Source organism: Gossypium raimondii, chromosome 4 (genome assembly GCF_025698545.1).
Source record: "Gossypium raimondii isolate GPD5lz chromosome 4, ASM2569854v1, whole genome shotgun sequence".
Lineage (NCBI taxonomy): Eukaryota > Viridiplantae > Streptophyta > Magnoliopsida > Malvales > Malvaceae > Gossypium > Gossypium raimondii.
Genome location: NC_068568.1, coordinates 44,495,175 through 44,513,408, shown reverse-complemented (window position 1 = coordinate 44,513,408; position 18,234 = coordinate 44,495,175). Strand labels below are relative to the sequence as shown.

Genomic DNA, 18,234 nt, shown 5'->3' with positions numbered 1-18,234 from the left:
GAGCTTAAAAAGCCTAGTGTGGGTTACTAATAATAACAATAACATAATTTAACTCATAACAACATTAATTTAAGCATATCATAACATGTCAAATATTCATTCACAGAATCAGATATGGCAGAATGCACAATGATGATGTCAATGCAATGCTTTTAAGAAAACAAAGGAAATTTTTAGAAAATAGATACTACCCAACTTCATTACACACCATAAAGAGTTCCCTAGAGCTCATCCATCCAATAACACACCAATAATGTGGACTAGTCACCAGATACTGCAATCGAGCTATCAAAAACAAAATAATGTGGTTGAACCACCAGATATTACAGATTTACTGCTAGATACAAAACATTATGGATAAGCCACCAGATAATGCAGATTTACTGTTAGATACTTCCTCCATACATATTTTCCCAACCTCATGCATGTGATATGACATATAAACAGATTTTCAATAGGCACGCTTTACATGCGAATTAGAGTATCGAAATATGGCATGCTTAATATGCGGATCAGATCTCGTATATATTTTATCACAATGGCATGCTTAACATGTTAATCAAAACCAGAAATATGGCATGCTTAACATGCTAATCAGAAATATTAGAATAGTAACATATTTTTCATGCGAATCAGAACATCAATAATCATATTTTCACATCATTTGCACATATATAATCCAATAGCCATAAATCACATATCATGAGTAACAGAAATCATATGATTACATATTTTACAGAAATCGCCAAATCACAATCATGATCACAATTCTAAAGTTTTGGGAACTTACTTGGTATCCTCTTTTATTGAATCTTAAATCAATCCTTAAGAACACTTTTGTGTTCACCTAATATTTCATTATTCAAAGAATAATATTAACAATAATATTTTATTGCTTATTAAATTATTTTTATCAATATCATCATCAACCATCATTATTAAAGTAAATTCCCACACCTTGTAAATCTCGATTCCACTTCGAAAGGGGAGAGTTCGATTCTTGAGTCACAACGGTTTTGACCAAATACTCATGTTAGTGCGGATTTAATAAATAAATAAAAAACCTTTGATTAAAACAATTGTGATTTAGTCAGACTTACGCAATTGATCATCAAATTGCACACTTTTACTAATGAAATATGTTTCTCGGATTTTTGAATGGCACTTCATGAAGGTATGGTAAACAAAGTGTTAGTAACATCCTAATCAAAATAATAGTATGAAAGAAAGTCATTAACTAGAGGATCTTCCATACTTACATAATAACAGATGAAAAGGCTCAACATTTTCCAAAAAGCTGACTGAAGAGGTGGATTCGGCACTAAAACGCACAAAATAACGTGTTAGAAAGATAAAATAAGAAGTGATATTTTAATAAATAAAAATTAGAATTGAGAGATTACAGATATGAGTTTTGAAAAGAGAAGAAGAAAATAAGAAAAATGGAGAATTTTGGTGGTGGCACGACAGTGACGAAGGAAATATGGTGGTGTGGTGGTGTAACATCCCGATTTTGGGCCTATTCGAAACAGTGGTTTCGGGACCACAAATCCGATGAGGAAAAATTTATTTTTACTATACTTTTATGGCCTATAATTTCACTGAATGATTTCGTGAAAATTTTGTTCAAAAATTTCGACATTTGGGCACTCAATTTAGTCAAAATGACTAAATTGTAAAAAGTACAAAAGTTGAGTTCTACATGTTAGAGGTGTTCAATTGTTATGAAATTTTAAATTGGAGGTCTTTATATGGTAATTACGTCATTAGTTAGTGATGGAAAAAAATGAACATGAGATAAGTGAAATAAGATTTTTTTAGTAAGGGCATTTTAGTCATTTAGTAAATAAATGAATTAAAAAGGGAAAAAGATGTGAAAATTTTGCGTTCATCATCTTTGCTTGTTGCCAAATTTGAAAGAAGCCATAGCTAGGGTTTCTTCACTTTCTCAAGCTCATAATCAAGAAGAACGGAATCTGAGGTTAGACAAAGGAAAGAATAAGGTTGAAGACTAAGTGGGTGGATTTGGCTATATTTTGTACCGAGGCAAGTTTACGGTAAATAAATGCAATATTTAAATAATTATTATTAATGTTGTTATTTTCCAGAAATTGTGTAATTACTTCATGAAATTATTTAATGTTGACTCAAGTATGAGATGATAGAGAATTAGTGATACAAGCCCCGTTGAAACATTAGGAATGTATTGGATACAATTGTCATGACATTTGGGTAAAGAGATCCCATGTAAGACCATGTCTGGGACATGGCATTGGCATCATTGAGATTATGAGAGGTCCCATGTAAGACCATGCATGGGACATGGCGTTGGCACTGAGATGAGAGGTCCTCGTAAGACCATGTCAGGACATGGCATGGGCACCGATATGAGAACTCCCATGTAAGACCATATCGGGATATGGCATTGGCAAGACAAGAAATATCCATGTAAGACCATGTCAGGACATGGCTTTGGCATGTTATTATCGAAAAGAGACCCAAGTATCCTTATTATTCCAATGTGGCTCAACGGGCTAGTAAACAAATTATGTTCCATGAAAGTTCGTAAAAAGCATAAATAGCAAATTCAGTGAGTTATAAGAGTTAAGAACATATTATGTTATCAATTGAGAACCAACATTTCAGCAAGAGAAGAGTAAGTTATAATCATGAGTTAGCTAAGTAAACAAGCAAGAAAACGAGTAAGAGATTAAGTAAAGAGGAAATTAGGGATCATGTTACTTGAGTATAATTATTTGTGTTAAGTGTTGTTATTTATTTACTTGTAAAATTACTAAGCTTTATGCTTACTTCTTTTATTTTTCTTTCTTTTATAGTATTGCAAAGCTACTTCAGGGATCTTAAATACGTCGGAGAGCGTCCACACTATCAACCACAACAACTCAGTATTTTATGATGATCAATGTTGAACTATGGCATGTATAGGGACTTAGTCATTTTGAATGTATGTCCTTATGATAATGCTAAAGGATGATGTGTAAATATGTGATAATGTTTAGCTATTAAAATGGCTAAGTAAGAATATGTTTGGTATTATGAATGCCTAGGTGATAGTTTATACCTAGAAATTGTGAAAAAGTAAAAATTTGCAATGAAACAGATTTTAGACAACAGCAGTTATGTGGCTTTGAAAAATTACCAAGGATAGTATAAAATGAATTAGAGGGTGAATGATATATGTAATTAAAGCTTATTGAGTGTAGAAAAAGGAATTTTATATTATGAGATATGTGGATTTTAGTTAGATATGGTCAGAACTATTTTTGGAGTCCCCTGTTCTGACTTTAAAAAATCATTAAAAATTGTAAAAAAATATTTATGAGTTGTAATTTATATGTCTAGATTCCTTAATGAGTATATTTTCCGTAGAAACAAGTGAGAACACCATATTAAAATCATACAATGATAAAATTGAATTTTAGTGACGGGAGGTTAGGACAGTTGAACAGTGAAACATAGAAGACTTTAACTAATAAATTGTACTAATTGGCTGAACCAAAAATTCTGAAAAATTTATGGTAAGAAGATATATGAGTCTAGTTTTAGGTAAAATTTACAGATCTAAATTTTGAGTTTCGTAGCTCGAGTTATAATTAATTTAGTAACTGCTACGCGATTGGACAACTTTGTTGTAAATAGTGAAATTAATTTTAAAAGCAATTTTTTATGCCTCAAACTAGTAAGTTAAGTCAAGTAACGCCTCATGCTCAACTCCGGCAACGGTCTCGGGTAAGGGGTGTTGAAGGTGGAGGTGCGACGGCCTTGCGTGGTGGTAGAGTGGAAGAGAAATGAGGAAAATGAGACTTCTAAGTTGGTAAAAAAAAAAGAAAATGAGTGAAAAATTGATGAGCAAAGTGGTGGTGCGACTAAAGGAGATGAGAAGAGAAAAATGGAGAAAATAAAAATGAAATGGGGAGTGTCTAAGTTCAATGGTCAACCAAGTTAAGGTAAGGGAGAGGTTTTGGCAAGTTGAGGGGACAATGACACCAAAAGTGGATCATGGGAGTGAAAATGGGAGAACTTTGGGAAGGTTGACCTTACAATTAAGGAAATAATCTTCCCTTGTATGGCAATATGTGTTGGATGGCAAGAGTGTTCACACTAGCTCAAAACTTTCAAAAGTATTTAATTAAAAAAAGATGTGCTAATGAGGGCTTAAACTTGAGACATTATGGAAACAACTAACACACTTAACCATTAGACCATTGATTCCCTTGTGACATAAACTTGCGTCCATAAAAAAATAAAATCTAGCGCGTGGCAGGTAAAATGGAATAAATTTAGGAGTTTAAATGGTTTAGATCCCTAATCCAAAGATTAATTAGCAACATGGAAGTCAACCGAATGTTGCCCGTTATTAGTTTGTTAATTTCATATTTTTTGTTAAACTAAGCTTTATTTGATAATATGTTTCAATATAACAAATCAAAGTGTTTTTGAATAAAAGTTAAAGTTCAACAAATTTGACAAAATGATTTATTAAATGAAATCTAAGAGATAAAATTTTGAATCATTACTTTGAACTATTAGAAAATTTTAATCAACTTTAAAATCAACTTAAAATGATTTTAATCAAGTAAGAATTCTTTCAACTAGACAAACCGCTTTTAAAACATGTCAGTATATCTTCAGGCCAAAAAATATTGATACTTTTTGGCAAAGTATCGATAGTTTTCAAAATATTAATACAGCTTCTAAAAATAGTACCAATTTGACATTATGGTTTTCACAAATTCAGCTAAGTATTGATCCATTATCGATACTTTTCATATGGTATTGATAAAATTTGTCTGGTATCGGTATCTTTAACTCCAACGGTTACTGAATTCTGCATTTAATGAAAAAATTATTGATACATTTTTAGTCGGTATCGATACTCACTGTTGCAGGTGAATTAAATGCATTGATTTTCACATCCCCAACGACTTTATTCATATCTCCAACAATCACAATGGTTGGAAATTAATTAGCAGGTATAAATACCAGCTTCCAAAGATCCTATAATAACAAGAGAGATAATTCAAGCCTAAAAGATCAATCAATCAACCTTTGTGCTCAACTTTCATACTTTTATTATACACACTTGTGAGCTTTTATTGTTATTCTTTTAGCTCAAGTGTTTTCTTGTTTATTAGTGCTTAATTGGCAAATAATTCAAGTTTGTAAGGATTTATTCGTAGTTTGCTATTCGTGTTTACTCTTTGAGAGGGTTTGCATCTTAATGTTTAGGTAGAAACCTTAAGGGAGTTTGTAAGGTTAAAACTTGTCCTCGAAGGTTATCAAATTAGTGAATTTGATAAAATTCTTAATTGTGGAAAACTAAGATAGTGGAGTAGGCAATTGGGACCGAACCACTATAAATCTAAATGTTTTTTTGTCTTTATCTTTTTCTTAGCAATTACAAATTTTTAAGAGGTCAATTCACCCCCTCTCGATGATTTTGAGTTTAATTATCGAGCTAATAATTTTGATTATTTTGCAATTTAGTCCTTTTTAGCATTAAATATCTAATTAGCCTAATTAACTTCAAATTATACGTTGTTGTAATATAGAAAGTAGTGAGTAGCTAGCTAGACTCCTTCATTGCATGCTTGTCGAGTAGGCACCATTAAATTACTGAATCATTTGGGTTCGACCTCTTTGAATACTCCGGTGTTCCATCGGACACTATAAATATTACAGCTAACCTTTAACACTTGCAGTAAAGTCGCAGTAGTTATATTTGTTGTAGTGTTGATTCTCAGCCCTGGTGCACGCATGTTGGAGCGTGGCTAAATGTTAAATTGTGGGTCAAGGATGCCTCACTTGTCAAATGTGCAAAAATGAGAATGTGGCTTCGCTTGGTCTGCTATAGCCATTACCAATTCCAGACAGAGTTTGGGTTGTCATTAGTCTTGACTTCATTGAGGGCCTCATCACCTTAAAAGGGAAAGATGTGGTTTTGGTAGTGGCAAATCACTTACAGACACTTCTTGGCCCTATCTCACTCGTTTATAACCAAAACAATAGCACAATAATATTTGGCTCACGTGTATTAACTCCACAGTATGGCTGATACTATCATTTTATATAGAGATTGGATTTTTGTGAGTGTTTTTTGGCAAGAGCTCTTTAGGAGGGCATGAACCAAACTCCTACTGTCCATAGCCTATCACCCTCAAAATGATGGCCAAATTAAAGTTTTAAACTACTGCATTGACAGTTACCTCAGGTGTATAATAGGGGAAAGGCTTGTTGATTGGGTGAGTTGATTACCTTTGGCTAAATGGTGGTACAATTTGACATTCTATTCAGCCATTCAACTTACCTCCTATAAGGCCTTATATGGGTAGACACCATTACAACATTTGTCGTACCTTGCTGGGATTTCACTTGTGGCCAGTGTGGATTGAAGCTTGCAGGCTCAAGAAGCTACAAGGAAAATATTGTAATTTCATCTAAAACAAGCACAATCGAGGATGAAGCAGTTAGCTGACAGACACAGGATTGATAGATAATTCCAAATGGGAGAATTACTTTACTTGAAGTTGCAGCCATATAGGAAATAATCAATTAGCATGGCTCTTAACCATAAATTATCTCCCAAATATTTTAGCCCTTTTCCTATCATGGCCAAGGTTGGACAAGTGGCTTATAGGCTATAGTTACCTCCAGGATCACACATCCATTCTACATTACATGTTTCTCAGCTGAAGAAACATGTTGGAGCAGCACCAGTCTAATCTTAATTGCCATTATTGGATGCACATGAGGCCTTGCTTAAGGAGCCAGTCAGAATTTGTGAGCACAAAAATGGTTAAGAAAAATTAATCAACTGGTCATTGAGGTGCTTGTGGAATGGGCAGACACTTTCCCTTAAGATGCTACCTAAGAACCACTGCAACAGCTGTGTGTCACCTTTCCTCATTTTAATCATCGAGGACAAGGATCTGTTTTGGCAGGTAGTACTTGTTACGAGGTAAAACTTGAATTAGAAAAATAAAGATAAGTTAAGTAAACAGGGTGTAAAACAAGGTGTTTTGTTTTAGTTAAACGGTGCAGATAAGAATTTAATGAAAGCGGTACGCATAAAGGGAAGACAACGGCCTGAGCTATTAATAGGCCAACTAACTTTTCAAACGGCTAATTACTTTCCTTTTAAGCATACCATTATCGTTGAGCAGTTTCAATATTTCTTCCTTCTCGATTTTCTTCTCTTCCTTTTTACTTATGAATTTTCTTTCTTGAATTTTCTAATTGCGTCATAAAAATATATAATTTTTTTTAAGTTAAACAATGAGGACTCAATACATTTGAAGTAAAGTTGGAGTTTAAGCCTTGTAAAAAATAAAATAATACTAAGAGAATTTATATTAGCTCGAATTTAAATTTTATTAAGAGCAAATGTAATTAAAGGGGCGAAAAATATCCAATCTCACTTATAAACGAAATAGCAACGGGTAGGGTATTTGACTTGGTCCATATGGTTGATGTGACTTTATACAATACAAGTGGACAGCATTGTCATAGTTTAGGGCGGAAAACGGGAAAGAAGTTTCGATTTTTTTTGTGTGTTTTTGGCGTTTGGGGAAAAAAACTTGTAAAAAAGTTAAAAATGGTAGAAAATTTTCTTTTTTGGAGGAATGGCGCCAACATTTTTTTCCAAAATCAGTGTTCCCGCCTTTCTTTGCTTTTCCCCTTCATTTATTTATAATGTTCAGTGTTTCTTCCCTTTCTATTCATCTTCACTAAACACTGTTCTCACTGAACGAAGCCAAACATCAAAGAAACAGTGAGTTTAGAGCTAAGGTTTTCGTCTCTTCTCCAAGTCATGGGATCTGTCGCGCTTTTGGATTCTAATTCCCCTTCAGGTTTTCCTTTTTTTATTTTATTTTAATCTCTTAAACTGAATTATTGATTCCATATATTCATTCCCGATTGTTGATTTTTGATTTGCTGCTCACCGAAGAAAAGAAAAAAAGGGGGGGGGGGCTGGGCCCATGTCTATATTAATGTATATTATCATTTTTTACGCATTTAATTTTATGTATAAGAGAGACGAAACTGTAGACTTACTGTTTAAGACAGGTCATCTAGTCTGAGCTAAGCCAATCAGGTGATGGCAGTTTGTTTTAATTACATGTTCAACAAAAATCCCTTTTTGTTTTGGTTTTGTGATTTTCATTGCAATTATCGAAGGTTGCAGCTTGAATATGAAAATCCAAGTTTAGTTGTTATTCAGATGGGGTCTTTTGATTATTTTCTAGGATTTTCTTGTTTCTGCATGTTGATCCCTTGTGCTTTAACCTTCATGCACTTTGTTTTATTTTAATGGGGCTAGTCCCGTTTGAGTTTCTTCTGTGTCCTTTTTTTTCTGGTGGATTTGATCTTTGGGACCTGTTCTTTTTTTCTATAAAACCTTTGGTTTGATAAACTTGTTACACTAGATTTGCATTTGTATTTCCCTGTGAGTTTATGCTAAACATCTCTAGGTTCTACTTACATTTGGCTTTGCAAAATGTTTTAGCAAAACAAGATTGTGTGTGTCTGTGTGTGGACTTGATCTTTGGGACCTGTTCTTTTTTTTTCTATAAAACCTTTGGTTTGATCAACTTGTTTGATTAGATTTGCATTTGTATTTCCCTGTGAGTTTGTGCTAAACATTTCAAGGTTCTGCTTACATTTGACTTATCAAAATGTTTTAGCAAAACAAGATTGCGTGTGTGCGTGAAGAATCTTGTTAATACATTTCTTTACAAAGTAAAAATTACCTAGTCTTATGCTTTACTGCAAGATCTTTTTTGTCTTTTCTTTTTTTTGCTTAGCCGTTTCAGTTATCTGTGTGATCGTGCTAGCATATTATTTTCTTATATTTTTGTTTATTTATTTTTCATCATGCAGTGATATAGAAGAGGCATGTTGTGTTTATGCTATACCATTTATTTATATTTTTGTTTCTGATGGTTTTTTAAAGTGCCTAAACTCAAGTTCACAAGATCTTTTTTTGGCATTTAGGAATGAAGAAGAATAAGAAAGGCAAGAATAAATCTGCTAAATCTTCCACCAAGAAAGAGATGGAAACTGATAAAAAAGTACAGAAGCGTAATAGTGCTCAGGAAAATGGGGAGCCAGTCCCTTCAAAAAGGCCAAAGAGAGCTGCTGCCTGCACTGATTTTAAGGAGAAAGCAGTTTGCATATCTGAAAAGGATTCAGTTGTTGAGACAAAGAAGGATATGGTAGTAGAAGATGAAATCCTAGCTGTAGCGCTGACTTGTGAAAAAGATGATGGCCGGCCTAATAGGAGGCTAACTGATTTTGTATTGCATAATTCAGAAGGTCTTCCACAACCCTTTGAGATGTTGGAAGTCATTGACATGTTCATAACTGGTTTGATATTGCCGCTTGAAGAAAATACTGACAAGGAAAAAGTAAAGGAGAAGAGTGTTAGATGTGAAGGATTTGGACATGTTGAGTCTTGGGACATCTCTGGTTATGAAGATGGTTGTCCAGTGATATGGCTTTCAACTGATGTAGCTGATTACACCTGCTGTAAGCCAAGTGGCAGCTATAAAAAATATTATGAACATTTCTTTGAAAAAGCTCGAGCTTGTGTAGAGGTTTATAAAAAACTTTCAAAGCCTTCTGGTGGAAATCCTGACTTAAGTCTTGATGAATTGCTTGCTGGTGTTGTTCGGTCCATGAGTGGAAGCAAGAGCTTCTCTCGTGGGGCATCAATTCGGGATTTTGTTATTTCCCAGGGAGAATTTATTTATAATCAACTGATTGGTTTGGATGCAACTTCGAGGGTAAATGACCAGGTATTTGCTGGATTGCCTGTTCTTACTGCCCTCAAAGATGAGAGCAGGAAGCGTGAAAATATAGGGCTAGACATAGCACTGTTTTCTGGTGGTGCTCTGACTATTGGTAAAAAAGGAGAGGGGGAAAGTAAATTGGATGAGACATATTCATCTACTTTTACAGCTGAGGAAGATGAGGATGCAAAGTTGGCAAAACTGTTGCAAGAGGAAGAATACTGGAAATCTATGAAACAGAAGAGGAACCAAGGCTCAGCTTCTATGTCAAACAAATTCTATATCAAAATCAATGAAGATGAGATTGCAAATGATTATCCTCTTCCAGCATACTACAAGAATTCTAATGAAGAAACTGATGAACTTGTAGTTTTTGAAAGTGACTTTGATGTGTGTGATCCTGAGGAACTCCCTCGAAGCGTGCTCCACAACTGGTCATTTTACAATTCAGACTCAAGGCTGATTTCCTTGGAGCTGCTTCCTATGAAACCATGTGCTGACATTGATGTTACCATTTTTGGTTCTGGGGTTATGACTGCTGATGATGGAATCGGATTCTGTCTTGACAATGACCTTAGTCAGTCTACTTCAGGTTCTTCGAGTGTGCTGAATGCTGATGGAATTCCAATTTTTTTGAGTGCTATTAAGGAATGGATGATTGAATTTGGATCATCAATGATATTCATCTCAATCAGGACAGACATGGCCTGGTATTGTCTCATGTTTCTTGATTAGGATTCTGTTGCTATAATATTTTTGCTAACTCATGTTTGATCTACAATGCCTGCAGAAAAGTTTCTAAAAAGTAAAAAAAAAAAAAAAACCATAGTTCTTTGCAATTATCTACTAATATGCAAAACAACCAGATTTTCCTATTCATTAAATAATTAGTTTTAACTGTGACAAGTTTTTATTTTCTCTCCATTTTTCAGGTATAGACTTGGCAAACCATCAAAGCAATATCTTCCATGGTATGAACCAGTACTCAAAACAGCAAGGGTTGCAATAAGCATTATTACATTGTTGAAGGAGCAAACACGAGTATCACGCCTCTCTTTCAATGATGTAATTAAGAGGGTGTCTGAGTTCAAGAAGGATAATCGTGCTTTTATATCTTCTGATCCAGCAGCTGTTGAGAGATATATTGTTGTGCATGGACAGATAATACTACAACTCTTTGCAGAGTTTCCTGATGAAAAGATTAAAAAGTGTGCATTTGTGGTTGGCCTTGCAAATAAAATGGAAGAGAGACACCATACAAAATGGTTAGTCAAGAAGAAGAAAGTTGTACACAAGAATGAACCAAATTTAAATCCTCGAGCAGCAATGATGCCTATAGCTTCTATAAGAAAGGCTATGCAGGCGACCACAACAAGGCTAATCAATAGGATTTGGGGGGAATACTATTCAAACTACTCTCCAGAAGATTCAAAGGAGGAAACTAATTGTGAGGTGAAAGATGAAGATGAAAATGAGGAACAAGAAGAAAATGAAGATGATGATGGTGATGCTAATGCTGAAGCTGAAGCTGAAGCTGAAGCTGAAGCTGAAGCTGAAGCTGATGCTAATGCTAATGCTGAAGATAAACCGATTCCAATGGAGACTCAGAAGTCTCCTTCAGTATCAAAGCAACCTAGACAGTGTTCTACTGAGGAAGTAAGCTGGGATGGAGAGCCTGTAAGCCAAACAAGCTCTGATAAGCCTCTTTATAAACGAGCCATTGTACATGGAGAAGTAGTTGTGGTCGGAAGTGCTGTTTCTGTTGAAGTTGATTTGTATGAACTTCCTGCAATCTATTTTGTGGAGTACATGTTTGAAACTTCAAAGGGAAGAAAAATGTTTCATGGACGAATGATGCAGAGAGGATCTGAAACTGTACTTGGCAATGCAGCTAATGAGAGAGAGGTGTTCCTAACAAATAACTGTGGAGATTTTGAATTGGAGGATGTGAAACAGACTGTGGTGGTAGATATTCGATTAAGACCTTGGGGATATCAGCATAGGAAAGATAATGCCAACATGGACAAACTTGATAGAGCAGAAGCAGAGGAGAGGAAGAGAAAAGGACTTCCAATGGAGTATTATTGTAAAAGCTTGTATTGGCCTGAGAGGGGTGCCTTCTATACGCTCCCCATTGATTCTTTGGGTTTGGGTTCTGGTTGCTGCCATTCTTGCCAAGTTAAGGATGCTGGGAGGGCCAAAGAAGTGTTCAAAGTGAATTCATCAAATACAGGCTTTGTATACAAGGGAACTGAGTACTCTCTCCATGATTATGTCTATGTCAGTCCACATCAATTTACAGTAGAAAGGGCTGAGACTGAAAACTTTAAAGCTGGGAGGAATATAGGCTTGAAGCCTTATGTTGTGTGCCAAGTGCTAGAGATTATTATCCCAAAGGGGCAGAAAAAAGTTTGTGAAGAGTCCACCCAAGTTAAAGTCAGGAGATTTTTCCGACCAGAGGACATTTCAGCTGAAAAGGCTTACAGTTCTGATATAAGAGAGGTAGGTGCTATCCTAAAATACGATGACAGTTATAAACTTCATATTGTCATAGTTTTAGTTATACTTTTCTATGGTAAATTTATATGTTTTTTTTTAAATTTAAATTTTCAGGTCTATTATAGTGAAGAAACAGACATTTTGTTTGTTGAGGCAATAGAAGGCAAATGTGAAGTCAGAAAGAAGAACGACCTTCCAGCATGCAATTCTCCAGTAATATTTCATCATGTCTTCTTTTGCGATCGCATATATGACCCTTCCAATGGATCTCTCAAGCAGGTGATTCCCTTTTGCTTCCTTTGCTGTAGTGCTTGTTGGGAATGATACTTCCATAATCATTTTCATGGTAATTTTTGTTTGCATTTATAATTTGTCCTTTGGAGGATAACTAACTTCCCCCTTTTTTGGTTGGCAAACAGTTACCAGCTCAAGTAAAACTAAGGTACTCAACTGGAATTGTGGATAATGAAATTGCATACCAAAAGAAAAAGGGTAAGGGTAAACAGGAAGAAAGTGAATTAGAAGTTGAGAAACAGCAAGAAGCATATCAGGAGAACCGCTTGGCTACGTTAGACATATTTGCAGGTTGTGGAGGTCTGTCAGAGGGGTTGCACCAATCTGGTACTGTCTACCTTTCTGTCTATTTCATCAATTTTTATGTGCTTAGCCATATTTATTTCTTAGGCACTTTATGTCCAACCATCTTTTGTTATTACTGGTGTAGGTGTATCATTAACTAAATGGGCAATTGAATATGAAGAGCCTGCTGGAGATGCATTCAAACTCAATCATCCTGAGTCATTGGTCTTCATTAAAAACTGCAATGTCATTCTTAGGTCCGTATGACAAGTTTGCTCTCCTCTATTCCTGTTTAAATTGCTAATAACTAAAAGCAAGTTATAATACAGGGCTATTATGGAGAAGTGTGGGGATGTAGATGACTGCATCTCCACTTCTGAGGCAGCTGAATTAGCGGCATCACTTGATGAGAAAGAGATTAATGATTTGCCATTACCGGGGCAAGTAGATTTCATCAATGGAGGCCCTCCATGCCAGGTATTATATATTATAGTTTTCCTTTGTTATCTAATCTCTGGAGTAATTAATAAATGATTCATTAAGACAAAGCTGTTTTACTTTGCAGGGTTTCTCTGGAATGAATAGATTTAACCATAGTACATGGAGTAAAGTACAATGTGAGATGATTTTAGCTTTCTTATCATTTGCTGATTACTTCCGGCCAAGGTATTTCCTCTTAGAGAATGTGAGGAACTTCGTGTCTTTCAATAAAGGACAGACGTTTAAGTTAACTCTGGCTTCACTTCTTGAAATGGGTTATCAGGTAGATATTCCTTTCACCTAACTGCAATTTCTGTAATATACTTGTTATAAGAATACAAATATAAGTACATGTGTGGTTGTGTATGATATTCTGGTTTTGCCCGTTTAGGTGAGGTTTGGTATTTTGGAAGCTGGAGCCTATGGAGTTTCTCAGTCAAGAAAACGAGCATTCATATGGGCAGCCTCCCCTGAAGAGACTCTTCCTGAATGGCCAGAGCCAATGCATGTCTTTGCTGTTCCAGAGTTGAAAGTTACATTATCACATAATTTGCAGTATGCAGCTGTGAGGAGTACTGCAAGTGGAGCCCCTTTCCGTGCAATTACTGTGCGAGATACAATTGGTGATCTACCAGCTGTAGGAAATGGGGCCTCAAAGACGAATCTGGAGGTAACTACATTGAAATTATTTCCAAAATTGCTTCATTCTATAAAAGGTTGTAAGAGCATATTCAATTTACAATGATTTGTTTCCACAGTATCAAAGTGAAGCCGTCTCATGGTTTCAGAAGAAAATTCGAGGAAACATGGCTGTCCTTACTGATCATATATCAAAGGAAATGAATGAGCTTAACCTGATTCGGTGTCAAAAGATTCCAAAGCGACCAGGCGCAGATTGGCATGATCTTCCAGACGAGAAGGTACATAATTGGCTTCTGTTCTTTGCATCTGTTTTTAAATCTGATCAGAATGAAATTGTTGAGCTGCTGGGTTGTTTGTTTCCTTAAAAATTGCAGGTTAAACTCTCTACTGGACAATTGGTAGATTTAATACCCTGGTGTCTGCCAAATACAGCCAAAAGGCACAATCAATGGAAAGGGCTATTTGGAAGGCTGGATTGGGAAGGGAACTTCCCAACTTCCATCACTGACCCTCAACCAATGGGCAAGGTTGGAATGTGCTTTCATCCAGAACAGGACAGGATTCTGACGGTTCGGGAATGTGCTCGGTCTCAAGTAAGTCGTTAAACTTACTGAACATTCATTGCTATTTGGTTTGTGAAAGCTTGGGTAGAATGAAGTAGAAAACATTGGTATAAGCTCAATGGATATTGTTTGTCTGCCAAAACAGGGTTTCCCAGACATCTACAAGTTTGCTGGTAACATTCAACACAAGCACCGGCAGATAGGAAATGCGGTTCCACCTCCATTGGCATTTGCATTGGGAAGGAAACTAAAGGAAGCATTAGACAGTAAAAAGTGAATGTAATTTGAATTTTTAGTTGATGGGATTTTGTTAAAGACTCCTCCATTTTACCTTAGACAAAAGGCCCTTAATTCATTTATAAAAATTTGTTGTCTGGCTTTTTTAAAAAAATCTTTTTTTGCGCTCTCTCCCTTCCTATATATATATTGATTACAATTGATCAGTTCAATTGGAAATTAGTTGGTTCAGATCAATCTAATATAATTGCTTTTGATAAGAACTTTGAATTAGTAAAATCTAGTTTCCATACTCGATGTATGGGTTAATTGTACATATAAATTTATATGTGTTAAATAATTTAATAATTTCTTGTAAATTTTATGAACAATTTGATAAGTATCTATATTTTATGTTAAAAGTAATTGGATAAGGTTTTGTTTACAATTTTAAAAATATTAATAAACGCAAATTTGAACAAATACAAATTAAAGTATAATCGAAATAATAAATTTGGCATATATTAAAAAAAATTGAATAATGAGAATAGACCTAGGTATTTGAAGGTTTTATCACAATAATGAAATTCTTTCATTATTAATATATAAAGTAATTTGTAAAATGAAAACAATGAGTTTGTACCTAAATTAATGTGTACATAATTTTTAAAGTAAAAAAAAGAAATAAAGTAATTTGTGAAGTAAAAACAATAATAAAATCAATATGTACTTAAACTAATAAAAAAAATTCAATAACCACTGCATGAAAAAAAATGACTACAAAGTATGTTAAATATAATTTGAATATAAAAAATTGAATATATATATATATATATCTAATTTGGTGATTATATTATCTTGTAAGTTCAATCATGAATAATGATTGCAATAGAATTTTAAAATTAATAAGAATAGTCTTAGCATACAAAAATTTTCGACTATGATTGATAATTATAAGTTTAAAATATTAATTATGATTAATAAATTATTAATTACTTCATAACATTGTTTATTTTGAAAAGTATAAGAAGTTAGATTTTGAGAAATTTTAAATAATTTTCTAAAAGTATTTTCAAATTTAATATATATAATATAACAATTTAAAGTTACAATTATGGGAAGCAATTTAATATGGTATATAGTTAAAATTTAGCCATTTGTTATCATAAACTGTCAACATGTGGCAGATTACCATATTTAATCTTAAATTATACCTTTCTAATTTAATTACCTAAAATAATATGAAGAGAATGATTCCCTTCCAATTTTACTCTACAATTTTTAATAGAAAACTTGACTAATAATGAAATTTACTAAATTTAACTAACTAAATTTAGGAAACAAATATTTGAAATAATATAATTATAATTCAGGTGATTTACATCATTACTACTCAAGAAATTAATTCCGAAAAATTAATAGCATATAATGTGAATTATTGATATATATTAAAATATTAATAATAAAAACACATTTTAATGGATAATTATCTAAGAAATTTCTGATATTTTTTCCTAACAAATATTACTATTTAGCTTTTGAATCCTAACAATTTTTACTCACAAATTTTTTATACAAACTCTAATATTTTTTTTCAAATTACTTTACAGATATTTCTTAAATATTAGTTCTAAATTTAGGCACATATCTTTTGATGTATATTTAGGTAGTGTTTGGAAAACCGCTTAATAATTGAATCTTGGTGTAATTGATTGTAATTACACGAGTTGACATGTTTGGGTAACTATTGTAATTGGTGAGTTTTCTTGAATTGGATATAATTAGAGTATTCGATTACACTTTCTAATTCTTAGGGAAAGTAAGGATAAGAGTAATTACACAAGTAATCAAATTTAAATTTAAAAAATATTTTTTATATAAGTTTAAGTTATAAATTTTTATATTGCAAGTGTGAAAACGTATAAGTGTTTGAGATGATTATAGCCAAAGATTTATTATATTATAAATCCTAAAAAATATTATTTAAATCTTAATCATTTTTAAAAGTTATAGCCAAAAAATTATTATAAAAAATTTACATGTTAGAGAAGTTTTATAATTTATTTAGTTATAAAAAGTTATAATCAAGAAGTATAAATGTAACACCCTAACCCATATCTATTTCCAAAATAGGGTTATAGAGCATTACCGAGTTTACAAATTAATTTAAAGACATTTCATTTTATCAAGCATTCATATTTAAAACCAAACAAAATCAAAACATTAATGAGGTAACGTTGGCCAATTTAACTTATACATGCCATTCAATGCATTATTCCCCTAACATGCACAAACTTAACTTTCAAGTTAGTTCAATAATTTCCATGTATCAATAATATATATACCATGATTGATGAGCTCATCAATACCATGATTTCCATTTCCTTGTTATTTTTATATATTTATCCCGTTGAATTTCTCGAAATTTCGATGGATTTTCAGGGGTACACTTTAGTATACAAATCCGGGTCCGTCAATTCATATTCATGTGCGCACATTTCCATTTCAGAGAGCACACTCTCGCGAACCTTATCCTTACAACGGGATTACCAGTCCAGGCTAAATCCCCTATAATATAAACTCATAGAGTATTGTCGGGATTACCAGTCCAGGCTAAATCCCCTGCAATGACAATTACTCTAATGAGCTTGGATCTGAATTATCACCGAGCTAAATTGAACCCTAATTGGATTACCGTCCAAGGCTAAATCCATTTTCCACATATTCTTCGGGAGGGCTATATCAGAATAGGATCACCCGTTCGGGCTAGATCCTTTTTACCGTCAATTCCTTTTCAGAGATGCATCGAATTTTCCTCCCATTCAACTTGGATTTCTTCCCCTTTTTATCAAATATATCAATGTTTTATCAATTTTCATACAATTAACATTCAAATCATATTTACATCAATAACAAACATTTCAAGAATTTTAGAATATAATTCAAGTTACACGAACTTACCAGGCTAAATTGCAGAAATACCAAAATTCAGGGATATTTTGGTAATTTCCCATTTTCCTCGAATTTCCACCCAATCTTGATCTAAATTAATATTTCATTCAATTTATTAATTTAAATAATAAAACAATCCATTTCATGCAATTTGGTCATTTTTGACATTTTTACAAAATTACCTTAAAATTGTACTTTTATTCAATTTAGTCCCTGAACCTAAAACATGTAAATTAGCTATTTTAAAATAAACTCATATTAGCTGAATATTTACATATATTTTTCCTCCTCCTCCTCCTCCACTCCATTCCACATCCTTGATATATATATAATACCACTATTTACTTGTTTACTCATAACAAGCTGTTCACTTGAGTCATAGTCACTAAATTAATTATATCTTAAGCTACAGAACTCCGAATTGAGATCTGCAAACTCTGAATTGAGATACGAGTACATTTATTCTTTAAAGTTTCCCCTGTTTCACTGTT

At 33.5% G+C, this 18,234-nt stretch overlaps 1 protein-coding gene across 1 annotated transcript; it reads left to right on the top strand.

Moving 5' to 3' along the window:
• Positions 1 to 7,545: 7,545 nt before the first annotated feature.
• On the top strand, positions 7,546 to 15,031 carry LOC105779935 (DNA (cytosine-5)-methyltransferase 1). Its single transcript, XM_012603958.2, has 12 exons — positions 7,546 to 7,871; positions 9,016 to 10,522; positions 10,745 to 12,314; positions 12,426 to 12,590; positions 12,731 to 12,932; positions 13,036 to 13,147; positions 13,220 to 13,367; positions 13,456 to 13,653; positions 13,762 to 14,040; positions 14,129 to 14,290; positions 14,387 to 14,605; positions 14,721 to 15,031. The coding sequence occupies exons 1-12, from the start codon at positions 7,832 to 7,834 to the stop codon at positions 14,850 to 14,852; spliced, it is 4,734 nt and encodes a 1,577-aa protein (XP_012459412.1). The 5' UTR covers positions 7,546 to 7,831; the 3' UTR covers positions 14,853 to 15,031.
• Positions 15,032 to 18,234: the final 3,203 nt, after the last annotated feature.

Excerpts from the sequence above, each read along its gene's own strand:
- LOC105779935 (XM_012603958.2), top strand. The coding sequence starts at position 7,832 with ATGGGATCTGTCGCGCTTTTGGATTCTAATTCCCCTTCAG. Across the intron at positions 13,654-13,761 it reads TTCTTGAAATGGGTTATCAG|GTGAGGTTTGGTATTTTGGA; the intron begins GTAGATATTCCT and ends TTGCCCGTTTAG. Across the intron at positions 14,606-14,720 it reads GGGAATGTGCTCGGTCTCAA|GGTTTCCCAGACATCTACAA; the intron begins GTAAGTCGTTAA and ends CTGCCAAAACAG.